This window comes from Anthonomus grandis, chromosome 19 (assembly GCF_022605725.1).
Source record: "Anthonomus grandis grandis chromosome 19, icAntGran1.3, whole genome shotgun sequence".
Taxonomy (NCBI): domain Eukaryota; kingdom Metazoa; phylum Arthropoda; class Insecta; order Coleoptera; family Curculionidae; genus Anthonomus; species Anthonomus grandis.
Genome location: NC_065564.1, coordinates 6,621,345 through 6,648,911, shown reverse-complemented (window position 1 = coordinate 6,648,911; position 27,567 = coordinate 6,621,345). Strand labels below are relative to the sequence as shown.

General features: G+C 34.8%; 1 protein-coding gene across 2 annotated transcripts; it reads right to left on the bottom strand.

Moving 5' to 3' along the window:
- Positions 1-1,044: 1,044 nt before the first annotated feature.
- Positions 1,045-27,485, bottom strand: LOC126747253 (palmitoyltransferase ZDHHC8). Of its 2 annotated transcripts, none has more exons than XM_050455779.1 (12): positions 27,252-27,485; positions 24,495-24,613; positions 24,289-24,446; positions 24,057-24,229; positions 23,790-23,984; positions 23,583-23,727; positions 23,195-23,510; positions 19,177-19,264; positions 13,385-13,710; positions 9,744-9,975; positions 7,460-7,603; positions 1,045-1,236 (listed from the first exon to the last, which is right to left on the bottom strand). In XM_050455779.1, exons 1-11 carry the CDS (start codon positions 27,341-27,343, stop codon positions 7,486-7,488), a joined length of 1,962 nt encoding a protein of 653 aa, XP_050311736.1. In that variant the 5' UTR covers positions 27,344-27,485; the 3' UTR covers positions 1,045-1,236; positions 7,460-7,485. The 2 variants fall into 2 exon arrangements, with proteins under 2 accessions (XP_050311736.1, XP_050311734.1); XM_050455777.1 differs by lacking the exon at positions 1,045-1,236 and adding an exon at positions 4,250-5,056.
- Between the last annotated feature and the right edge of the window lie 82 nt (positions 27,486-27,567).

Below are 27,567 nucleotides of genomic sequence, written 5' to 3'. Positions count from 1 at the left end.
AACCATCGTTGATAGTCACAGAGACACACAGCAGACTGCTGTGTGCATCGGACAACCATCGTTCGTAGTCACAGAGACACACAGCAGACTGCTGTAAGCATCGGACAACCATCGTTGATAGTCACAGAGACACACAGCAGACTGCTGTAAGCATCGGACAACCATCGTTGATAGTCACAGAGACACACAGCAGACTGCTGTGTGCATCGGACAACCATCGTTCGTAGTCACAGAGACACACAGCAGACTGCTGTAAGCATCGGACAACCATCGTTGATAGTCACAGAGACACACAGCAGACTGCTGTAAGCATCGGACAACCATCGTTGATAGTCACAGAGACACACAGCAGACTGCTGTGTGCATCGGACAACCATCGTTCGTAGTCACAGAGACACACAGCAGACTGCTGTAAGCATCGGACAACCATCGTTGATAGTCACAGAGACACACAGCAGACTGCTGTAAGCATCGGACAACCATCGTTGGTAGTCACAGAGACACACAGCAGACTGCTGTGTGCATCGGACAACCATCGTTGATAGTCACAGAGACACACAGCAGACTGCTGTAAGCATCGGACAACCATCGTTGATAGTCACAGAGACACACAGCAGACTGCTGTAAGCATCGGACAACCATCGTTGGTAGTCACAGAGACACACAGCAGACTGCTGTGTGCATCGGACAACCATCGTTCGTAGTCACAGAGACACACAGCAGACTGCTGTAAGCATCGGACAACCATCGTTGATAGTCACAGAGACACACAGCAGACTGCTGTAAGCATCGGACAACCATCGTTCGTAGTCACAGAGACACACAGCAGACTGCTGTAAGCATCGGACAACCATCGTTGATAGTCACAGAGACACACAGCAGACTGCTGTGTGCATCGGACAACCATCGTTCGTAGTCACAGAGACACACAGCAGACTGCTGTAAGCATCGGACAACCATCGTTGATAGTCACAGAGACACACAGTAGACTGCTGAAGGATTAAGGCCCAACCGTTCATTAAATACAAAATAAAACAATAAAAATAGTATAAAAAAATCAATTTAATTACATAAGGTTTGTAGGAACTTACAATACAGTAATTAAATAATAAAATGTACACAATTCAATAGATCCGGAAGTACTTCGGTATTTCCCCCTCCATTTCTTCCTGGTTGGCTCCCCTGTGACTATAGGGGGTTGGGAAATAGTCAGATCTCCCTATGGATTCGAATAACCTGGAAAAATCGAAAAATTCATTAAAATACGATAATTTATTGATTTTTGGTAAAATTAGGAACATGAAAACAAGTTGAAGCAAGAGGAAAAGCGCCCTATGACGTACATCTATATACCTTTCACAACCCCGTGACCTTAAACATTTGCGGCGCCATCTGTCGACAGAGAGCAACATCGATTGACAGATGACGTTGCTTAATCGCACCCTAACCTCAGAAAATTTGTTTATCTTTTTAGAAAAACACTGAAGAAAATCAGTCAATAAGCCCTAAAGGGGCCCCCGAAACGAATATAAATAAATGAATGGGTGGGAGGAGAGGGTCTGAAGGGAGTCTTAAGGTTGGATTTCATGCAAAAAACCTTTTGATCGAGAAACCCCGCTTACTTTCTTGCTACTCCTTACTGAGACCACACACTTCACCAGAGTCAAGGAGCCTTTAAAAGGCTACGCAATATTGCTTATAATAACTTAAATTTAAATAAATACAATAAATGGATGTCCCAAATCGGAAACAGTAATAACATAAACATAGGGTGTGACAGGTGTCAATTATATTATTAGGGAGTTGTAGAGGGGATCGCTGGCCTTTGCTATGTAGCAACCAATGGAGTGTGGCTAGTTATGGCAGGAATTTAATGATTTTTTTTTGAGATGTTTAGATATTCAACGGTAAACAATTAATTGTTACTTGGTTGTGTAAGGCTTTACTACGTAGCAACAAAATAGGAATATGCTGTCATTCCGACATTGGCCTTTGCTACGTAGCAACCATAGAGACAACATTTCTGCGGGAAATTCAAAACAACTTCGACCCAATTCATTTTTTTTTGTAAAAAATCGGGTCAAAGGGGTGTTAAATCGACTCTAATTCCATAATTCACTTAACACGTACCACGCGCCTAAATCTGGGTCGGATCTGCATAACTTGGAAACCGTTTATTTAATTGAAACCGAACCGATTTAAGCGCAGTAGAAAAGTTACGCGGTCGCAATCGCCTTCAGATGCGAAGAGTCGCAAAGTAAAAAATGAATTTTCGCACGTTCCTGTTGCTGTTCTGCGTGGTGCTGAGCGGGGCCGCCCTCCCTACGCCCGACGTGGACCCGGTAAGAGTTTTTCCTTTTTATTTAAAAAATTATTCACCGAATAATCTCTCCCCCAAGTATGTTGACCTCTCGCGGTTAAGTCGTATTTATTAACCGGAAAAGTGGCGCACATAATTGTGTTTACTGCTCTCAATTTGGAGACAATAAGCAAGAGACCTTTCGGTTTTTAACTCAAAGGTTTCGTCCGTCAGTTAGTCCATCATCAGGAAGATTTCGTTTTTTTTTCAGATTTTAGTGGCGATGCAGAAGATCCCGCAATGGCACTGCATGAGGTACCGGAAGTTCGAGTTGGTGCGTCGGTGTCGCAGTTACAAGAACAGCCTGCGACTCAGGAGGAATTGACTCTTAAATTATTTATTTATTTATTTATTTATTGTATCTGTATGTTTAGTGAGTTATATTAATCCCTAATAAGAAAATCCTGATGACGACTGACTGCTGAGGAAGGAAACGCGGGCCTAATAAGCAGGTGCTATTTAATTATGGTTTAAAAAAAAACTGATGATTCCAATGGGAAGAAACATAGTTTTAGAGAGATATTTTATTTTTTATGAATGTATGTATAAAGTGAGTTAATAAATTCTGAGTAAGTCTTATATTTCCATTTTATCAGAAATCTTGAGGATCACACATTAAATTTTCTCAAAAACCTTCACTTTCTAAGAAAATGTCGTTCTTATATAAAAATGAGAAAATGGTCTGCAGATCTTAAGAGTCTCTGAATCATGACTCTATCTTTAATAGCAAAGAAGTTATACAAAATTTTGTAAAGTATAGAACACCTGAAAATGCTGGAAAATCAAAATTTTCAAATTTCTCAAGAACTGTCAATTTCTCAAAAAATCTCATTTTTATATAAAAGTGAGAAATTTATCTGGAGATCTTAACGGTTTTTCAATCATGATTCTATCTTTAATAGCAAAAAAGTTACCCGAAATTTTGTAAAGTGCAGAAAACATAAAAATGCTGAAAATTAAAATCTTAAAATTTCTCAAAAACCGTAAATTTGTCAGAAAATTTCATTCTTATATAAAAGTGAGAAAATTATCTGGAGATCGTAACGGTTGTTCAATCATGATTTTATCTTTAATAGCAAAAAAGTTATCCAAAATTTTGTAAAGTGCAGAAAACATAAAAATGCTGGAAAATCCAAATTTTCAAATTTCTCAAAAACTGTCAATTTCTCAGAAAATTTCATTCTTATATAAAAGTGAGAAAATTATCTGGAGATCGTAACGGTTGTTCAATCATGATTTTATCTTTAATAGCAAAAAAGTTATCCAAAATTTTGTAAAGTGCAGAAAACATAAAAATGCTGGAAAATCCAAATTTTCAAATTTCTCAAAAACTGTCAATTTCTCAGAAAATTTCATTCTTATATAAAAGTGAGAAAATTATCTGGAGATCGTAACGGTTGTTCAATTATGATTTTATCTTTAATAGCAAAAAAGTTATCTAAAATTTTGTAAAGTGCAGAAAACATAAAAATGCTGGAAAATCCAAATTTTCAAATTTCTCAAAAACTGTCAATTTCTCAGAAAATTTCATTCTTATATAAAAGTGAGATATTTATCTGGAGATCTTAACGGTTTTTCAATCATGATTCTATCTTTAATAGCAAAAAAGTTATTCAAAATTTTGTAAAGTGCCTAAGACCTGAAAATGCTAAGAAATCAAAATTTTGAAATTCCTCAAAAACTGGCAATTTCTCAGAAAATTTCATTCTTATATAAAAATGAGAAAATAGTCTGGAGATCTTAAGAGTTTTTGAATCATAATAGCAAAAACACTTCAAATATCATCTATTCTAAGTAAATTCGCTTATACCGTAAACCTTGATGATTCCACCTAAACGAAACGCATAACAGACCATTCATTATTCCTATATATAAATAAAAACCCCTTAATACGTTCTTTTCACAATTTATTTATAAGGGTTTAACAAAAACTATATTACAAATCTATAAGTACAAAGAAAACGGGTTAACATACACGACAAAAGTGGACTCGGGGGGAGGGAGAGGGTCACACATATACAGGGGGGGGGGCGTAAGTAAATGCTTCCTGGTTCTATCACCCTGTATACCAACCGACGTGCAACAAACATAATATATATTTTTTTGTCCTTGTCACACCGATAATCTTTACAGTAGATGGCGTCTTACTTAAGGGGTGAGGGGGAGTTTTTGGCACTTATTTAAACAAAATAACGCACACTATCTAATTTAATAAAGATAGATAGAGATAGAGAGAGTTCTCGCACTACACAGACAACTATTTACATACACATACAGGGGGCGTAGTAAACTATGTACAAACAAGTTAAGACTTTTGCGGAAAGGGGTAATAATAAAGTAACAAAAAAATAAAATAAAATTGGGGGGCGATGAAACCCTTTTCTAGGAACATCTTAGCACCTTTAGCGTTTATTAAGGATCGTTTTTACACCCCAACAAATCTACGCACAACAATCTGGGGGAAGGGGATGAGGAAAGGGAGGGAGGGAAGTTCACTGTTACAATTTGATATATCACTTTCGTTGTACAGTTAACCGAAATGAAAACAAATCACGCGTCAAACATTATTATGAAAGTGACCTGCGCCTCCCGTGTTTTTTTACTTTTTTTTTTAATATGTGTCGCGCCCTAAGGTATTAGGGCCCCAGTCTCTGATACAGAGAAACGGATAATCGCCATTAGGGCACTCAATCATCCCTAAAAACAAAAGAGGGTTAATCTGAGGATGGTCGGGTTGGGCACGAAACGTCTGGTATTAAACAATTTCGATTTACTGATTCAGGTGTGGACGTATCGGTTTTTTTTATGCTAAGTTAGCCTCAGGATGCGTCTCTATAGAGGATTGCTAGCTAATGCGGGAATATTTGGGATCCTGAGGGTGGTTTGGTATAAAATCGAAACGTTGACACCTGAATTTTTTTGTTTGTCAGTCTGGATCAATGTAAGAAGGTTCATTTTTATTGGGAGGGATTTTCATTGTTTCTGTGCATACAGGTGGGTTAAGTGTGAAAATGGTAAAAAATAGAAATTTTGAATTTTATCAAAATAAGTTGTACTTAAGTAAAAGTTAATAAATCAGTGGTTTTTCTTTATAGTTTTTGAATAAAGTCGCTAAGTGCAATATCAAAGGAATTACGCAATTTTTTGAAAAAACCTCAAATCGTAAAAATGGCAAAAAAATCCAAATTTCCTATTTTCTCAAAAACTGTAAATTTCTCAAAAAAATGTATAGTCACATAAAAGTTGGTAAATTGAATGTATTTATTAACAGTTTTTGAATCAAGGCTCTAACCCTAATAGCAAAGAAATCATCCTAATATTTGGAAAATCCTCAAATCATGAACATGGCAAAAAACTCAAATTTCCAATTTTCTCAAAAACTGTCAATGTTTCAGAAAAATGTATAGTTACATAAAAGTTGGAAAATTGTCTATTTTTATTAACAATTTTTAAATCCAGTCTCTAACCCTAATAGCAAAGAAATCATCCTAATATTTGGAAAAACCTCAAATCATGAAAATCACAAAACACACAAATTTCCAATTTTCTCAAAAACTGTAATTATTTCAGGAAAATGTATAGTCACAAAAAGTTTCAAAATAGGCTGTTTTTATTAACAGTTTTTGATTCAAGCCTCTAACCTTAATAACAACGAAATTATCCTAATTTTTGGAAAATCCTCAAATTGCAAAAATGGCAAAGAACCCAAATTTTAAATTTTCTCCTAAGCTGTCGATTTCTCAAAAAAAATTATAGTTACATAAAAGTTTCAAAATAAGCTGTTTTTATTAACAGTTTTTGAATCAAGTCTCTAACCCTAATATCAAAGAAATTATCTCAATTTTTGAAAAATCCTCAAATTGCAAAAATGGCAAAGAACCCAAATTTTCAATTTTCTCCCAAATCGTCGATTTCTCAGGAAAATGTATAGTCACATAAAAGTTTCAAAATAAGCTGTTTTTATTAAGAGTTTTTAAATCAAGTCTCTAACGTTAGTAGCAAAGAAATTATCAAAACTTTTGGAAAAGCCTCAAATCATAAAAATGACCAAAAAACCAAATTTTCAATTTTCTCAAAAACTGTTGATTTCTCAGGAAAATGTATAGTCACATAAAAGTTTCAAAATAAACTGTTTTTATTAACAGTTTTTAAATCAAGTCTCTAACCTTAATAACAACGAAATTATCCCAATTTTTGGAAAATCCTCAAATCATGAACATGGCAAAAAACTGCAATTTCCAATTTTCTCAAAAACTGTCAATTTTTCAGAAAAATGTATAGTTACATAAAAGTTGGAAAATTGTCTATTTTTATTAACAGTTTTTGAATCCACTGTTTAACTTTAGTAGCAAAGAAATTATTCCAATTTTTGGAAAATCCTCAAATTGTAAAAATAGCAGAAAATCCAAATTTTCTCAAAAACTGTCAATTTCTCAGGAAAATGTATAGTCACATAAAAGTCTCAAAATAAGCTGTTTTTATTAACAATTTTTGAATCAAGTCTCTAACCTTAATAACAAAGAAATTATCCCAATTTTTGAAAAATCCTCAAATTGCAAAAATGGCAAAAAACCCAAATTCTCAATTTTCTGAAAAGCTCTTGATTTCTCAAAAATTTTCATACTAATATAAAAGTAAGGAAATTATTTTTTTTCCTCGGACACTTTGAATCACATTGAAATTATCTTAATTTTTCAACTGTTCAAAATAAAAAAAAAGGCTAACAAACCGAAATTTGCAATTTTCTTAAAAAACATTAACTTCTAAAGAAAAATGGTACTTAAGTAAAAGTTAGAAAATCGCCAGTTTTTCTTAACAGTTTTTGAATTCAGTCTCTAACTGCAACAGCAAAGAAATTACGTCAATTTTCGAAAAATGCCTTAAACATAAAAATGGTGAAAAATCCAAAAAATGTCTATTTTTTCAAAAACTATTAAATACTCAAAAACTTATCTAAAAGTTAGAAAATGAACGTCCTTTTCTAATGCACTTTACAGTAAACAAACTACCCCAATTTCTCTCCATAAATTTTAAAACACACCAAGGGGAAGTTTTCGCACCCCTAAAACTAAATTATAAAATAAAAATAAAAAATCTCACCTGCGACACGAGTGCCCTCTCCGCCCCTATACGGAAATCTCGTAATTCATGTCGTAGACGCTCGTGCGGTCGGGGGTGGAGGGCCGTTGCGTCATCGGGTGCCCCTGCGCCCCCAAATCCACCGTGTCGGACATCTCCAGAGCCCTGAGAAACAACACAAAAATTAAGAAAAAAAAAATCCGATTTTTCTTTCCTGAAGATGCAGCGTTAAGGAAACTTATTCGAGTACTGCATGTATTAAAATAATAGACGAGTTGTGATGATTACAGACCAAATGTCTTAATGATTAAATGGTGGTTTTCCAGCTTTCTAAGGTAGTTGAAGTGGTTTTTCATGTGATTCAAGCTTTAGAAGAATTAAAAACTGAATTATTTAATAACTATATTATTAGCTAATAATATCCGCTTTATACCTTTACCTCCTAATACAACGCATCTACTCCAACCACTTGACGTGGCCTTTGTCCGCCCAATGAAGGAAAAATGGCGCAAAATTTTAAACGAGTGGAAGGCAAGCAACTACGGCAGCAGAGTCTCTTCCATACCAAAGGATGAATTTCCAAGCCTTTTAAAAAAGCTGATGAGTCAGTTAGAAGAGAGAGGACCTGATAGCCTAAGATCTGGTTTTAGAAAGACAGGCATTTATCCTTTAGATCGAAACGAGGTCATGGACCGTTTATGCACTCGTATTGTAACAGCAGATACCGAAATAGCTGAGGTTGTGGGTAATAGTTTTATTCAACACCTTACCAATGTAAGGACTGACGCAACCAAAGGGAGGCAGATCAAAAGAAGAAAGCGCCTAAACGTTCCACCAGGTAAAAGCATAAGTAGTAGTGATTTTAACATCCCATCTGCTCCCATTTCTGCTGAGAATACGCAAAACAACGATGACCCTCAACATGGACCCTCCGGCATCCAACAAAAGAAACGCCTAAAAAGCGGTCGAGATAATGGATCAACATCAGATAGTTCCAGTAAAAATCAGGACCAAATTAAATATATGGAAAGTGATGACAGTCCATGGGATGAACATTTTTCCAGTGATGAAGATGAACGGGTACTTGAAGAAAGAGCAGTAGCCCAAAAAGCAGAAAAGTCAGAGGGAAAGTATTTTCCAGGTCAAGTTACGACCGTATACAGCATAGGAGCGACAGTAAATGTGATGGAACGTGTTGGAAAGCAGTGGAAGTGGCCTCAAAAGAAAGACGAGATATTTTATAGAAATGAGGAAATTATTATGGGCATAAATGCCCCAATTCAACGTGGAAGAAGAGTGTTATTTGACATTCCAGAGTTAAGTGATTTTGTTGTGTAATCACAGGTGTATCATATATTATTTACCACCAGTTTTATCACTTAGTTTTCTTTTGTTTAAAGTTATCTACACATTAATAAACATTTTGTTAATATTTCGGATAAGAGCATTTAGACCTGTAAAATAAAAGTTATTTTGTAATTATTTATGTGTTTCTATCTATCAAATATCCTTATTTAAAATTTTAATATTATATATTTTTTGTATATAAATAGAGCATGGGTGTTACTTTGTGCCAAAATTGTATTTCACGTTAAATATCAAACAAAATGATCCTTGTCACAACATAACCCCGACCCATGGGGTGACTTTATTTTGTTTTTTTCTCAAATTCTACTTCACATGTCGAGTTATCGATTTGTATTAAGAAAGAACAAATATGAAACGATAAGTTGGTATATCTAAAATAATATTATTTGCAAGTTTACATGATTTATCATCAAAAAACCTAAAAAATTGTCACAAAGTAGCCCCACTTTACCGTATTATTATTATTAAAAAAAACCCCAATTGCCTAGAATACATTTTGGAGAAGCTTGAATCGTTTGAAAACCTAATTCTGTATCTCGATGTTTAACCTGTGAAAAATTTAAGAGATCGCAAGGTAGAGCCTGACATTCCAAGTGTTCTTAAGACAGGTCCTGATTTAATCACAATAAACATAAAAAATTACTTTGTTATTGATTACTTTTCATAAAAAATCCTGTGTAGTATACTACAGATATGGAATACGGAGATCTCCATTACAATTCTATGTTAAGTATTAAAGTGTTAATGAGAAACGGTAACTCATTTAATTGGTGATAGACTTAACGTTAATAGTTGTTTGTCTGGATAAATCGATTTCTTTCAATCTGCTTTTAATTGGTTTCATAATTTTGACGATTTAAGTTTCTGTATTTGTTTTTTGAGAGTGTAATACACTCCCTATACAATAAATCATTTTTTGAATAATATTGTTACTAACCGGACAAAGGACATCGGCCTGCGCCTGTTGTCGCCCACGTTGGGCGCGTTCGCGCCCATTTTCCGGTGGACTTGGGGACTGGGGGGCGGATAAACCGCCACGCCGCCCCTCATCGCCGGGTGGTACGTCCTGGTCTGTTGAGGGGGCGGCGCGTAGCTGAGTTGCTGCTGCTGCTGCTGAGTCGGACTAGTCGGGTTCGATCGGTAAAAGTCGGCCTGTGGTGGGGGATAACCTGGAATTAAAAAAAAAAAAAAACAGGGAAAATGTGGAAAAATTACCGTTTTTAGTGTGACAATTGTTCTTTGATTTAATATTAAAGAATCGATTTATTGGTATTAAAAGTGATTTGATCGTCGCAGGAAGCCATCCTGATTCTGTCAGTATTCACTTGCCTAAACTGTTACTCTTTCTTATTGCCTCACTTTAGAAGAGAACCTGGAAGATGGTTAAAAAAAGAAACAAAATTGTCCAAAATGTGAACTTTTTCTTTGAAATAAGAGCTGAAACTTGGCAGCGTGTTAGGAAATATGGTTTCCTAAATGGTAGTTTTTAAATGAAGGCTCTAACCCTGATAGAAAAAAAATGGACCCCAAAAAGGAGAATTTTCCAAGTTAAAAAAAACCAAAATTGCCCAAAATTTGAACTTTTTCTTTAAAATGAGAGTTGAAACTTAGCAGCCTGTTAGGAAATATGGTTTCCTAAATGGTAGTTTTTGAATGAAGGCTCTAACCCTAATAGAAAAAAAATGGACTAGAAAAAGCAAAATTTTCCATGTTAAAAAAACCAAAATTTGCCAAAATTTGAACTTTTTCATTAAAATAAGAGCTGAAACTTGGCAGCATGTTAGGAAATATGGGTTTCTAAATGTTAATTTTTTGAATGATGGCTCTAACTCTAATAGAAAAAAAAATGGACCCCAAAAAGCAACATTTTCTATGTTAAAAAAACCAAAATTGCCCAAAATTTGAACTTTTTCTTTGAAAAAAGAGTTGAAACTTGGCAGCGTGTTAGGAAATATGGTTTCCTAAATGGTAGTTTTTAAATGAAGGCTCTAACCCTGATAGAAAAAAATGGACCCCAAAAAGCAACATTTTCCATGTTAAAAAAACCAAAATTGCCCAAAATTTGTACTTTTTCTTGGAAATAAGAGCTGAAACTTGGCAGCGTGTTAGGAAATATGGTTTCCTAAATGGTGGTTTTTAAATGAAGGCTCTAACCCTGATAGAAAAAAAATGGACCCCAAAAACCAACATTTTCTATGTTAAAAAAAACCAAAATTGCCCAAAATTTGAACTTTTTCTTTGGAAAAAGAGTTGAAACTTGGCAGCGTGTTAGGAAATATGGTTTCCTAAATGGTAGTTTTTAAATGAAGGCTCTAACCCTAATAGAAAAAAAATGGACCCCAAAAAGCAAAATTTTCCATCTTAAAAAAACCAAAATTGTCCAAAATTTGAACTTTTTTTTTTGAAATAAGAAGTGAAACTTGGCAGCGTGTTAGGAAATATGGTTTCCTAAATGGTAGTTTTTAAATGAAGGCTCTAACCCTAATAGAAAAAAAATGTACTCGAAAAAGCACAATTTTCCATGTTAAAAAAACCAAAATTGTCCAAAATTTGAACTTTTTTTTTGAAATAAGAGCTGAAACTTGGCAGCGTATTAGGAAATATGGTTTCCTAAATGGTAGTTTTTAAATGAAGACTCTAACCCTGATAGAAAAAAAATGGACCCCAAAAAGCAAAATTTTCCATCTTAAAAAAACCAAAATTGTCCAAAATTTGAACTTTTTTTTTGAAATAAGAAGTGAAACTTGGCAGCGTGTTAGGAAATATGGTTTATATTTCCTAACACGCTGCCAAGTTTCACTTCTCCTAATAAATGGTAGTTTTTAAATGAAGGCTCTAACCCTGATAGAAAAAAAATGGACTAGAAAAAGCAAAATTTTCCATGTTAAAAAAACCAAAATTGGCCAAAATTTGAACTTTTTCATTAAAATAAGAGCTGAAACTTGGCAGCATGTTAGGAAATATGGGTTTCTAAATGGTAGTTTTTGAATGAAGGCTCTAACACTAAAAGAAAAAAAATGGACCCCAAAAAGCAAAATTTTCCATGTTAAAAAAACCAAAAATGCCCAAAATTGGATTTTTTTTTTGAAATAAGAAGTGAAACTTGGCAGCGTGTTAGGAAATATGGTTTCCTGAATGGTGGTTTTTAAATGAAGGCTCTAACCCTGATAGAAAAAAAATGGACCCCAAAAAGCAACATTTTCTATGTTAAAAAAACCAAAATTGCCCAAAATTTGAACTTTTTCTTTGAAATAAGAGCTGAAACTTGGCAGCGTGTTAGGAAATATGGTTTCCTAAATGGTGGTTTTTAAATGAAGGCTCTAACCCTGATAGAAAAAAAATGGACCCCAAAAAGCAACATTTTCTATGTTAAAAAAACCAAAATTGCCCAAAATTTGAACTTTTTCTTTGAAATAAGAGCTGAAACTTGGCAGCGTGTTAGGAAATATGGTTTCCTAAATGGTGGTTTTTAAATGAAGGCTCTAACCCTGATAGAAAAAAAATGGACCCCAAAAAGCAACATTTTCTATGTTAAAAAAACCAAAATTGCCCAAAATTTGAACTTTTTCTTTGAAAAAAGAATTGAAACTTGGCAGCGTGTTAGGAAATATGGGTTCCTAAATGGTAGTTTTTAAATGAAGGCTCTAACCCTAATAGAAAAAAAATGGACTCCAAAAAGCAAATTTTCCAAGCAAAAAAACCCAAAATTGAAACTTGGTAGCCTGGCAAGTTTTAAGATCATATCTAGGTGCTGGATTGTATCAGTATTATAATAAATATTGTATTTTTTAATAATAATTTTATGTAATTAGATACTGTTAATAAATATAATTTGGTTAAATATTTCTTTTTAAATCACCCTATAGCACAAACGCTAAGTTAGCTAAGGCAAATCTGATTAGTGCATTTTTGGTTTTATTAAAAAGTACCATGGTTTCGCGAAAACCGCATCGCTCTATCTCTTTCCATAAGCGAGAAATCCTGTAGAAGTAAGTTTATAAGTTCATTTCATAACAATTAAAACATCATAACTTATCCTTGTACGAATTGTTATACTAACCTGGTTAAGCAAGGTAACCTAGTTAGTAAGTAGGTTTTATTATTTTAATACCCGAATTCCAATACATCGTTTAGAAACGTAAGCAATTATATAAAACAATAAGTGTAAGTGATGAAATGTAGTTTTTTGAATAAAGATATTTAAAAAAGGCTCTCATGTGTTATATTTGATCCCGACATTACATGGCGATCCTGCCACTGGTAGCACATTCATATATGTGTATATTGTTAGCAGAGTGCTAAAGTATGCTAGTGGTGTGCTAAGTTAGTAAAAAAAAAGTGAAGTAGAACTCAAAATGGGAACTCAAAATTCAAAGTCAAGTCACCAAGAGTTAGCTGAAAACGGAGTTGTCAACTCCAACTTCATAGTACAACAAGAAGTCCATGTCTCCAAAGACGTAAAGGTGTTGTTATAAAATAAAATAAAACATACCAAAATATGTTTGACTATTTTGTGTAGGTTTGATCTATTAATTGTTTCTGATTCAATAAATGACAGCCACAAAAAAGTACACTCACCGCTCGGGGACGTATCCTTCCACATATAAACCCCCCTCTGGGGCGAGTTCGCCAACTCCCTAATGTTATCCACCGTGTTATTCGACCGGGGGTAACTCAGCTGCTGCTCCTGCCGCACTAATTCGCCCTCAGACAAGAACCGACGCTGCGGACTTCCCCCGTACTGACCGACGACAGCGCCACCGCGCTCCTGCGGCTGAAACTCGTAATAGTTCCCGCTCGCCTGCTGTTGCTGCGCAGCGGTCGCTTGTTGTTGCTGCTGCTGCGCATAAACCACCCCGATAAAATCGGGCCTGCGCGGCTGCGTCGGCGTGCTCGGGTTCGACCTGCGAAATGCACAAGCGAGAACTACTAAAGGGAGGCGTTCGAAAAGTCGTTTTTTGTTCTTTTTTATCGTCGTCTCTGTCTTTATTATTGACTTATCGGTTAGAAAAGGATTAATATCGATGAGTGAGAGAGGAGTTTTCGAACGCTTGTTTATTGTTCGGGTTCTAGCGGGCGGGGGCGGAGGGGGGATGACGGGAAGGTCAAGCGGTCAGGTCCACCTGTAAAAGGAAACCGAGTGAGAGAGATGATGGAGTGAAAAGGTGGTGGGGGATGAGATGGCCGGATGAGCGAGTTAACCTAAACAACTATTTTAGAACCTTTAAGTAACATTTAATTAATGAGAGTGCTTTAGTGTGACACTCAAATCACAAAACAGTTTTACCACTAACCAAAACGCTTTATTTCATTTGCGACGCGTGTTTCTCGAACGATGCGAGCATCTTCAGGAGAGGAGTATTGAAAAATCCAATAAAGCATGAGGCACAAATCTTAAGCACTAACTAAACTATACAAAAACGTTAATTAATGAAGAATTAAGAGAACACCACAGATTGCTTATCAATTCACTTAATCTCCTGCAATAGTTTTCGGTATAGTATAGGGATCGTTTAATGTTACATCTTAATATAGAAGAGGGGGATACAGTATTACAATTTACTAATTGTGCAAAAACTTGGTCTAAGAATTCACACAGAACTTCGTTTTAGGGAACAAATAAGATATTATACAGATCGTGTTTTCATTCGTTACTTATAGGAAACCGCATAGAGGCGAAATTTTGCAACGTCACGCTTGTAGGAAGCCTGCGACAGAGCACCGCCTCGGCCGGCCCGAGGACGGGATAAGTAAACGTCTGACTTTCGTGGGAGCTGCGTCGTTTGGCGACAAAATGTCCCAAAATATTACGGCATTTTTAATTTTAAATCCAGGCATTTTTAAAATATTTATTCTAATGCGGTTTTTACAGACATGACAATGTGTAAAACCCGCATAGAATTGTAATCTTAAAATGTTTAATATGCTGTGTTTTGGATAATGAAAATTAAAGCGTTATTCTAATAAAAAATAAAATATCAACTCTGATAAAAATATAATAAAAAATCAGAAATAAAACTCTAATAAACAAACTTAACGACATATAATTTTTTAAATAAAGGCTCAAATAAACCGCCTTCTTTCGCTAAACAAAAACTTAACCTATCGTAGAAGCTATTTCGCACCTCCAAAAGAGTTTCAGGTAAAATGGAATCGGTACCTTCGACAATTTTATTTCGCAACTCCTCTAAATTTGTTGGCCTACTAAATTCATGCTTGTAAATGATCTGCTTAAGGTAACCCCACAGATAAAAGTCATTTGGAGACAAATCTGGAGATTTAGGAGGCCATTTAATATCGCCAGTCCCACTAATAAGGCGGTTAGGAAAAGTATTAGTTAAAAATTCTTTTACCCTAGCCGTGTTATGAGCAGGACAGCCATCTTGCAGAAAATAAACTGATCCCAGGTCTACATCAGGTAGGATTTGAATGGCAGGAAGAACTTGGTTTTGCAGCAACTCAAAGTACTTTTGGGCGTTGAAAGTGCCATTAATAAAAAATGGCCTGCCCAAACATTCAATTTCTGAGGATACGAGTACTGGGTACGAAACTGAAAACTTCTGTGCTCGTTTTCCTGAGACCAATAAACAATACAAGGATTGTGTTTGCCATGTAACAGTGGCGGCTCCTTCTTAGGGTCAATTGGTCAATGACCCCCCTTAAATAATCTCATAAAAATCCCAATTTTATTATAAATATCTTTTATCTAAAACTTCATTGTGAATTATAAAATTCTCTAAGCAGTCTGCATTGGCAAAACAAATAAATATATTATTAACGTCACAAGCCCGTGGCTGGGCCGTATTTTAAATTGTCCCTATACAGTTCTTATGGCTTATGGAGAAATGCATGTAAAATAGAACAAAGAAGGCAGATTAGCATTTCGTGGGCGGGAGTGAGAGTCACCTTTCAGTCCTATATCGCTAACGTAGTCGACGGCCCGACTGGATGAATGTTTTCAGTTTTGTTTTAAATAGTTACTGTTTGCCGCCCGCACGAAATAATTGCCTTAAAATCTGCTGGAACATTAAATTATGATGTTCCAGCAGATTTTAATTTAAATAATTATGACGGCTTGAGAAAAAGGAAAGTGGTCGACCAAAACCAAATATGAATTTAAAACAAACAACAAAGGATAGGGGTAAAGATATTCAAAAATATTTTAAAGAATCAATGTACAATTTGTGTGATTGGATTTGTGGCTGCAGTGTGAGAAATTTTTTTGCTACCCGTCTTTATTATTTTCGAATGACGCTGTATGGGCGAAAAATGGAGTAATTGACATTAAGCATTTAAAAGTGAAAATTACAAAGCTTGCTTCTTCCACTACTCATATAAATTCATCAATGAGTTACGCAAGTTTAGGACGTGTTAACACAGTCTAACAGTTGAAAACTATATACTTTGGTGTTAACATAAGACAGCAACTTGATAGTGTATATCGTAAATCTGTGCATGACTTTAATGAATCGGTTTCTAAAAATAGGTATATTTTAAACAAACTAATCGGCTGTGTAAAATTTTGTGGAGTTTTCGAAATTGCATTGCGCGGTCATGACGAAAGTATCAACTCCAATAATCCTGAAATTTTTCTGGGCCTTATCGATTTTGTTTCTGAACTGGATTTAATGTTTAAAGAACATATTGAAAGAAGTACAGTATTTAAAGGCACATCAAAAACAATTCAGAACGATATTTTCGAATCAATGTTAGCCATTGTACATACTCATATAATTAAGGAGATTGGCCAGACAAATTTTGTGGCAATTCAAGTCAGCTTCAATAAAACGCAGATGATTGTCATATTGCAATATGTATTAACTGATTGCACATGAAAGATTTTGGAAATTTGTTAACCCTCCAGATGCCACAGCACAACATTTAACTAATGTAATATTGGAAGAACTTCAATTATCAAAAATTAATCAAGCACCTGAAAAATTAATTGCCCAAAGTTACGATGGTGCATCAGTCATGGGCGGTAAACTGGTAGGAGTATAAACAAAAATTAAAGAAATATACCCAAATGCACACTTTATTGCTAGCACTGCTATGCCCATCAACTTATCCTGCAAAAAGCGGCGAGTCAACATAAGCCGATAAAAATATTTTTTGTAAATTTATACGCATTTTCGTCCTTTTTCGGCCGATCTCCAAAACGTACGATGGTTCTGGGTAGAGTGGTTTCGATAACCTGTTTATACCCTTTTTCTTATATTTTTATTTAAAATATTTACTCTAATAAAAAGGCAAAGTTAATTTTCGGCAAACGATTTAAGCATTTAAAGTTATTTTTACCCTTAATAGGGTAAATATCTCGGTAAATATTATTGAGTTTTATCTAAGTCTATTTTTTTTATCCAAAATATAAATGACAAAAAGATCTTTCAAATACTTTAAAAAATCAATAGTTTGATTTGTTTTTTTCTATTAAAGTAAACTATAAGTTTTCAAACCAAAATGACCCCCCTGAAGATTGACCCACGAGCCGCCACTGCCATGTAATGGCAAAAGAAGATTCATCAGAAAACAAAATATTTTTTAAAATATACTCGTTTTCATTTGCCTTTTCCATCATGGTTTCACAAAATTCCATTTTTCGCCATTGGTCTTCAGGAAATATTTCCTAAGTTTTTGAATACTTGAAACATAACATTTGTACCCATATTTTTTTCCAGATACGAGCAACAGTTTTATTGCTCATTCCCAGTTCCTCTCCAACACTTCTAGCGGACCGTGTCGAATCAAGTTCTAGGGTACTGCAAACCATTTCTTCCCGCCGTTCTATATCCTGGACCATTTCAACAGGTGGTTCTTGACGTTTTGTGTGGCATTTTTTACAATCTTGAAGACAAAAAAATTTCTCAAAATTTGTAACCACATTTAAAACCGTTTTTCAAACAAATCTCTACATTGTACTGCCGAATTGCCTCCATAAAACCATTTAATTGGTTGAACTCTTTCGGAAGGGGTATAAACAGCCATGGTGAAAAAAACACGAAAATAACGCTCAAAAATTATTATTGCAACGTGTAGTAACACAGCAAAGTGAGGTCTGCTGACTCCAGGTTCAAAAAATAAAAAATTCTGCCGCCTGCAAGCCGCAACCAAGCGGTATTATTTTGGGTAATACGTAGCTCACGATAACAGGATCTGTATCTTAAAACAGCAAATGTTTCGTGAATTTAAATACTAAAATAGCAAAGATTTGTATTTTTTCAATCCTTCCAATTTTTCCATTCCGTTTAATTGTATTGATTAAAGTAAACGATTTTATTATTATTGCATGCATCTAATTTTCTATTGTTATTAACCGATTTAAGTAATTTTAAGTTGTCTATCAATACAAAGTGACCAGTATTTAAAACATATTCAGCCAAACTTGACTTTTCAACTCTGCCATTATGTCATTATGAGCTACATATGTTCTTTAAATCTGACATTAATTGATCTTCTTGATTGTCCTATGTACTTCTTATAATAATCGTTACAATTAATCTCAAATTAAAAATAGACCTTTTTTGCCAAAAATGGTTAGATTGTAGATTGAAGTAAATGTAGCATTTTAGAGTTAGAAGCATACACACTTTTTAAAAAATTCACTTTTAGATAAACTGATTAATAGTATCAAGCATGGGGTGATTTTTAAGAATAATGTTTGAGGTTATTAACCTATTAATATCGTTGACGTTCTTAATAAGGGTCTTAACTTTGCACCAGTTTTAAACTGCAAAAACAACCTGGAGGACATGGAATTATCAGTTCAATATAATTTCATTCAATTATTTAGTAATTTAATTACTTAATAAAAGAATAAAATACAAGGACTCCTTTAGGCTGTAGCAGGCTTTATTGACTAAAAAGACTTGATGTTTTTTTTTTTAAATAGCGTATAGTTTAATTATTGTTTCACATTTATTCATTCATGCTCCATTGGATTTTTCGCTGTATTAGTTTTATCTTTAGTACATAAGGATACTTGCAAGTGATTTTAGTTTAGTTTTAATAATCTTCTCCCGAAGATGCCAACATCGTTAGCGAAACACGTGTTGGGAATAAAATAAAGAGTTTTAATTAGTGCTAAAACTGTTTTGTGATTTTAATGGGGGAAGGCTATGGGGAGGGTAAGCAAACAGTACTTACCTGATAAGCGTAAAATTGATTAATTATTGCGAAAAAGTTCTAAAAAAAAACCATGCAAAGGAAAATAAAAAATAAGTTTGTAAAAAAAAATAAATCAGTGCCGTTTATTCAGCGACTGTCTATACAAAAAAGTACTACGTTTGTCGTCAAAAAAAAATAAATAAAATATATATAAATAATAATAATAATAATGATTAATCAGTCGTTTGGTGGTGTGTGTCTCTTACCTTCTCACTGGACTAGACATGGCCAAGGGGGTGGGAACCCCCAGCGCTTTGATTCGCTGCTGCATGGTGGGCGAAGCCCTTTGGGGTCCTGAAATGATCGTTTTTTATTTTAAAGCAATTAAAAAAAAAATACTGGAAATTTGTTATTCTTAACCTAAATGGTTTCTTGTACAGTTGAATTTGATATGAGAGATCAAATGCCTGGTAGAAATTTGAATATTTTTCAAAGGAGTTTCAGTGTGTTAATTGTTACAATTAAATTAACGCAATTTAACATAAGGAAAAGGGAATAACAGGTTCCAATTCAACTGTCTAAAAGAATTTTTTAATTTATTCCAGGCAGTTGAGTGCATTTAACTATTGGACAAAAAGAAAAGAAGATAACAGGCTCTCTAGTGCCTGGAAGAATATTTTCATTACATCAGACAATAAGGTGCATTTATCCATATCAAAGGGAGTAACACAGTTTGCAATTAACTGCCTGGAGAAAAATATGTTCATTTTGTCCATGCAATTGAGTGCATTTAGCCATTTGACAAAAAGAAAAGAAGATAACAAGCTCGCGAGTGCCTGGAAGAATATTTTCATTATATCAGACAATAAGGTGCATTTAGCCATATCAAAGGGAGTAACAGATTTCGCATTTAACTGCCTGGAGAAAAATGGTAATTTAGTCTATGCAGTTGAGTGCATATAACCATCTGACAAAGGAAAAAGGCTCCCACTGATGTGCCTGGAAGAATCTTTAAATTTCTGCAATGAAGCAAAAAAACATGTAGAATTTCATCCTTATTTAGCTTAGGCTAATGCATGTGAGCAACAAAGACGGTGCCACATAATTAGAATTCTACTAATCCAATATTCAGGCAGGTGTTTTCGTTAATTTGCAACTAAAATAGGGAATCGCTGGAAAACTGTTCAAAGGATGATAATTTGGCTTTTTTTCCAGTATTTTAGGGGAAAAACCCAATTTCCAAGTTTCTCATGCAAAATGCTGTATTTAAGTAAAAATCAGAAAATAGCTTTTGTTAATAGATTTTTACTCACGCCACCTTTTTTTAAATACGTCGGCCTGTTAGTGTTTTTTGACGTTTATCTACTATTTACAATTATACATTTTTTCCCTATATAATATATATAACGTGTACGATAATATTTAGTCAAATTTTCTAACCACTATATTTCCATCATATATAAAACCGACATTTTTAATTCATATTTGAAATATATGACAATTCTGCGGTGCATTCGAGGCATGCCAAGAAACCGCATAATCTAAGGGATTTTTCTATGGGAGTCAGATCTGGCTTGAGGGAAGGCCATTTAATCATATATCTAGTCTTCGGATGGATCTTCCCTCAAAGTCATGACTTTTTCAATGCATATTGAAATTGTTATTGTCCGTCACTTTTTGCACGTCTGACGGGTGGAATTTTGTTTAGAAAAATAAATGATATACTTGACAGCTTTAACAATTGGCCATTTGCATTTTTTTTTGTTGACAGATTGACCCTCGTGTGACGTTTCAGTTTTGTTGACGGTATTTCCTGTTAAAAATCCATACATTTTTGAGAGAAAATTGAAAACCTCCAATTTTCAAACTGTCAATTTCTCAGGAGGAAATGTATAGTCATATAAAAGTTGTTAATTTAGCTGTTTTTCTTAACACTTTTTGAATTAAATTTTTAACTGTAATAGTAAAAAAATTATACCAATTTTTGGAAAAACCTCCTCAAGTTACAAAAAACCTAAATTCTGAATTTTCTCAAAAACAGTCAATTTTTCAGGAAAAAGCATGGTTATATAAAAATTGCATAATTGATTGCTTTTATTAACAGTTTTTGAATCAAGTGACTAACTTCAGTAGCAAAGAAATAATCCCAATTTTTGAAAAAACCTAAAATCGTGAAAATTACAAAAAAACCTAAAATCCTAATTTTCTCAAAAACTGTAAATTTCTAAGGAAAATGTCTAGTTACATGAGAGTTGGAAAATTAGGTGTTTTAATTGTTACTTTTTGAATCAAGTCTCTAACTCTAATAGCAAAGAAATTATTCAATTTTTTGAAAAATCCTCAAATCATGAAAATGACAAAAAATCCAAATGTTCAATTTTCTCAAAAACTGTTAATTTTTCAGGAAAATGTGTAGTAATAGAAAAGTTAGAAAATTGCCTATTTTTTTTTAACACTTTTTGAATCAAGTCTCTATCTGCAATAGCAAAAAAGTTATCCCAATTTTTGAAAAAACCTCAAATCATGAAAATGACAGAAACCCTAAAAATCCTAATTTTCTCAAAAACTGTAAATTTCTCAGAAAAATGTCTAGTTATATAAAAGTTGGAAAACTAGCTGTTTTACTTCCTACTTTTTGAATCAAGTCTCTAACTCTAATAGCAAAGAAATTATCTAATTTTTTGAAAAATCCTCAAACTATGAAAATGGCAAAAAATCCAAATTTTCAATTTTCTCAAAAACTGTTAATATTTCAGGAAAATATCTAGTAGTAGAAAAGTTGGAAAATTGGCTATATTTTTTAACACTTTTTGAATCAAGTCTCTATCTCCAATAGCAAAAAAGTTATCCCAACTTTTGAAAAAACCTAAAATCATGAAAATTACACAAAAAACCTAAAATCCTAATTTTCTCAAAAACTGTAAATTTCTCAGAAAAACGTCTAGTTACATAAAAGTTGGAAAATTAGGTGTTTTAATTGTTACTTTTTGAATCAAGTCTCTAACTCTAATAGCAAAGAAATTATTCAATTTTTTGAAAAATCCTCAAATCATGAAAATGACAAAAAATCCAAATGTTCAATTTTCTCAAAAACTGTTAATTTTTCAGGAAAATGTGTAGTAATAGAAAAGTTAGAAAATTGCCTATTTTTTTTTAACACTTTTTGAATCAAGTCTCTATCTGCAATAGCAAAAAAGTTATCCCAATTTTTGAAAAAACCTCAAATCATGAAAATGACAGAAACCCTAAAAATCCTAATTTTCTCAAAAACTGTAAATTTCTCAGAAAAATGTCTAGTTATATAAAAGTTGGAAAACTAGCTGTTTTACTTCCTACTTTTTGAATCAAGTCTCTAACTCTAATAGCAAAGAAATTATCTAATTTTTTGAAAAATCCTCAAACTATGAAAATGGCAAAAAATCCAAATTTTCAATTTTCTCAAAAACTGTTAATATTTCAGGAAAATATCTAGTAGTAGAAAAGTTGGAAAATTGGCTATATTTTTTAACACTTTTTGAATCAAGTCTCTATCTCCAATAGCAAAAAAGTTATCCCAACTTTTGAAAAAACCTAAAATCATGAAAATTACACAAAAAACCTAAAATCCTAATTTTCTCAAAAACTGTAAATTTCTCAGAAAAACGTCTAGTTACATAAAAGTTGGAAAATTAGGTGTTTTATTTGTTACTTTTTGAATCAAGTCTTTAACTCTAATAGCAAAGAAATTATCAAATTTTTTGAAAAATCCTCAAATCATGAAAATGACAAAAAATTCAAATTTTCAATTTTCTCAAAAACGGTTAATATTTCAGAAAAATGTGTGGTAATAGAAAAGTTGGAAAATTGGCTATATTTTTTAACACTTTTTGAATCAAACCTCTATCTGCAATAGCAAAAAAGTTATCCCAATTTTTGGAATATCATCAAATCATAAAAATGGCAATAAACAGAAATTCTCAATTTTCTCAAAAACTGTTGATTTATCACAAAAATGTATAGTTTCATAAAAGTTAGAAAATTAGCTGTTTTACTTCTCAGTTTTTGAATCAAGTCTCTAACTCTAATAGCAAAGAAATTATTAAAATTTTTGTAAAATCCTCAAATCAAACTGTGAAACAGGTCACACTGGTAACTAATTCCCTTGTAACTTTTTTGCTATTACAGGTATAACCGCAATTCAAAAACCAATATTTAGAGCGAGAATTAGAGCATCTTTCCTCTCTCTAAACATTTTTTCCAAAAACCCTCAAAATCCTGATTTTCAGGCAACAAAAAACGACTCACCTAAACTGTCAGGAGTGCCGCCCCTCGAGCCCTCCACCCCCCTGGGGCGCGGATGGGGGCTTCCCCGCGCCGGATAGTACGCCCCGCGCATGACCGGATGTCGGGCGGGCGAGTCGTCGCCATTGGGCGGCCCCCCGCCGCCCCCTCCCATCATCATGTTCTGATGAATTTGTGGGGGGGCCATCGAGGTGGGGGGCAAGAAGAAGTTGCTCTTGCTGCCGTGCCTTTGGAGGGGGGGCGTCGGCTCGCAGTCCTGCGACTGAGACGCGGACGGCTCCATCATGTCGATGTCCATCGCGTCCCGACCCGGCGACATCTAACGGAGAGAAAGGAAATCATTTATAAAGTGCCACGTTTCGTTTTTTGAGAAACCTTCGTCAATGCTTACCTTATTATAAGCATGCGAGTTGATATTCCTGACCCCATTGCTGTTGTCCATGTAAGTCTTCACCTGATTATCGCTGGTGATCGTGGCAATGGGGCCATGGGGGCAATGTTTCCTTTTCACATTGTACTTATACGGTTTTACTAGGCTGAAAAGAGACAAACATACTGCCCAGGGGAGCCTCAAAAGGGGCAATGAAATTACGCTTACCTAGGAAATTGGGGCCCAAACTGGGTGTAGCAACAGTTATGCCAACAGCCCCTTGAAAAGGGGTTGTAGCCCCCCTTGAACTTCCCAGTCACTTGTTCATTAGTGGTTCGGCCCCTGGCCACCAGGACCATGTGGAAACCTGTCAAGCCGAATATCGGGATAGCTAACAAGGCTACGACAACCATTAGCCCAATACTAAAAAATCACTATTAAGGAATTTTTTTAAGTAAACTTTCCGAGGGGTTTATGAAGCAGAAAAAAGGATACGCCACAATCGGTTCGGTACTCGGTATACTTTTCTGATTGTGCAGCACGAAAATCAAGCTGAGAGCGAAAATGCTGATCATGTGCAAACTGAGGGTGATCAGAAAGAAGAAGAAGAAGCGATAGTTCCGTCTGCCGATGCAGTTGTTCACCCAGGGACAGTGGTGGTCGAAAGTCTAAAAAAAAACACTTGGGGAATTAAACCTGAGCCCCACTTCACCGTTCATACAATTACCTCGATACAGTGGTTACATACACTACAATGCGAACACCTGGGTGGCCTGTAAAACTTGCAGGTGACGCACCACTTCATTCGCACGGTAATTCCGTTTATGTCCGCGTTTTTGTAGAGGGGCGCGCGGAAGTCGTCGTCTCTGTCCTCGTCAGGGGGCGCTAAAAGCAGAAATTTATTGCAAAGAACTTTGGGGCACATTGAGGTACCTTTGGGTATGATGCCTGGATCCATAAATGTGGCCAGGGTGAAGTTGGCCAGGACGAAGAAGGTGAGTACCGCCTGACAGGCTGGGATCCATGGGTGGGTCGGGAGGAAGTACTGCGCCCTGTGGAGGAGTTATTTTTGTAAGGTTTCGGCCTATAGTGAAGACATCTTCAGAGCAAGAGTTTTGTATATTCTTGAGACATCTTGCATATTTTTGAAAGTTGATGCATTAAAAAGAATTAAGAATGTACTAGTAGATAAGTTATTTTGTTTCTTCCAGGTGCACCTGTCCTGCTTTAGTCCAAGAGGGTTATTTGCCAGACTATCATTTTATTTATTTATTCTCTATTCTATTTCTATTAAGAGTAGTGCACCTTAAGTTATTTTGCTTTTAGTCCCAATCTAGTAAATGTTGACCTCAAGCAAAGTTACAGACTTTAACACTAGTTAAACAATAACAATTAACAAAACCGCATTTACACTATCGGACAAAAGTAGAGAAACTTTTTAAATTTGCGTTTTATTTGAATACTTCAAAACTAATGCAGTTCTACACATAATGAAAATCAACAATAATTGTTAAGACTTAATTTGTATAAAGTAAAATAAATTGTAGAAGAAAATCCTAAGATTTAATTTAATTAAACAAAATATTTATGAGACAAAAGTAGAGAAACTAAATTTTATTCCAAAAGTACAAGTTATTTCTTATTTCTATCTTAGAAAAATTAATAGTAAGTAGAGTATCCCTTATTGGCAATCACCTCGCGGCATCGATTTGGCATGGATTCCAACAGTTTCATAATGGTTTCCTCTCCAATAGAATTCCAGGAATCTTGTAAAACTTTTATAAGATCATTTTTATTACTGATCTGATGTTGCCTTACACGCCGGTCTAGTTCCTCCCAGAGGTTTTCAATCGGGTTAAGATCGGGACTTTGCGCAGGAAAGTCCATAACCCTAATATTTTCCGATAAAAACCAATCTTTGACAACCTTTGATTTATGTTTGGGGTCGTTATCTTTTAGGAATATCCAAGTCAAAGGTAAATTATCCTCAGCAAAGGGTAGCATTACATTTTGTAGGATGTCTAAATACACAAATCGATCCATGATACCCTCAATGATGTGTAATGGTCCTGTACCGAACCCAGAGAAGCAACCCCATACCATGCAGGAGCCACCACCATGCTTTACCGTAGGCTGTGTATATCTTGGATCGAATCTTTTGCCTTGTGGTCGATGTACCCATGAGATTCCATCGGACCCAAACAAATTGAACTTACTTTCATCAGTAAAAAGAACTTTTTTCCAGTTGTTGGTTGTCCAATGCAAATATTTTTGTGCAAAGTTGAGTCGGGCCTTCTGATTCTTCTTGCTAATAAACGGCTTTTTAGCGGCTCTTCTACTAAATAATCCTCCTTCCCTCAGTCGTCTTTGTATGGTCTTAGAACTAACATTAACACCAGGTAATTCACTTAAAATTTTATTTGCTGATTTGTGAGGATCAGACTGGGCAATTCTTTTTATCATCATTTCCATGTGTTTGGTTGTTTTTCTTGGGCGGCCACTTTTTTTAATGTTTTTTGTTGAATTTCGTGTTTTAAAATTAGAAATTGTCTTGCTAACAACGGACTTATGCAAATTAAGCGTTTTACTAATGTCCACTTGTCGTATACCACTCTTGTGTGCATCAACTATTTTTCTACGAAGGTCTTCAGACAAATATCTTCTGCGAGGCATGTTGATTAAAAAAACTATGCAAAACTATCAACAGAACTCACGTAAAGCGAACTAAATACTAAATTTGGACGATTGATATTTAGGTTTCTCTACTTATGTCCATCCGAAAATATTTGAATTCTTTTATTGTAAATAAACAACTGATAAGAGGCATGTAAAATGCGGTAAAAAAACGCAGTTGTTGAGAACTACAATATTTGTAGTAAATATTTAATTTAAATACATGGTTTCCGTAAATCAAAGAATTTTTAGAAGTTTCTCTACTTTTGTCCGATAGTGTAAGTGATATCCAATTTTTTAACTTAATTCTCTCACTAATCAGCCTATTATTATTAATACCACAATTTAAGCCTAGGGTCAAGTACATAATGCAATATCAAAAAAAATTAAATTACAATTAACTAAGCAAGGTCACCCAATAGTCGCTTATCTAAATTATTATCATGTTAATCACTGGGGGGCAATTATTCATAATACAGTAAATATTTACATAAATCACCATGAAATAAAAGACAATGGAAGCAACAATTTCCATAGCAAAATAAACAGTTGGGGAGGGAGAGACATGATGGTCTAGTCATATCTCTAAATTCTTATCATGCCAATTAAAATCAGTGGTATTATTCATGCAGAAGTCAATATTTATTTTGCACATTTTATTAGATAATTAACACTGTTTGGCATAAAAGGCTTTCGGAGGTGAAAGGTTAAACTGAAGAGACTGATGAGGCCAAAGAAAGCCCCTTATTTACGTTTTTGAGCCTTTATGGGGCTATTTATAAAGAAATCCGAGCCCATAAACACTTGATTGGGAAACACCTTCTTAATTTGACATGTACATCTTAGGTCAACAAACAGCTAATTAAACCGGGGCCGGGGGGGGAGGGGGGGGGGGGCGAACGGACACCACCGGAAACGGCGTTTACACTATACCAGGACGCATATTAATCGTTTCAGGTGTAAAAACAGGTTTGTTCATTCGAAATAATGTGAGGAAACTATACGAAAATAACTCACGGATAGTAAAAGAACAGAGTGGTGGCGACGATGAGCAGGGTCCATGCGAAGGTCGCGGGGATGTATCTGGTCTTGGCATCGCACTTGGGCATTTTTATTCTCGCTCGGTTCAGTGAAACGGGGGCCTCAAACGTCGCTCGAATTATCGAATTTCGGTCTCAACATGGCTGTGAAGAAAAACACACCGCAGACACGACAGACGGATCCTTGACGGAGTCTTGTTTTGTTTACGCATGCGTGACATCTGTCACTGTTACAGCTGCCAATGTCGCAATTGTCAAAAGGGGATAAGGTCACTGATATTGCAACAGGAATT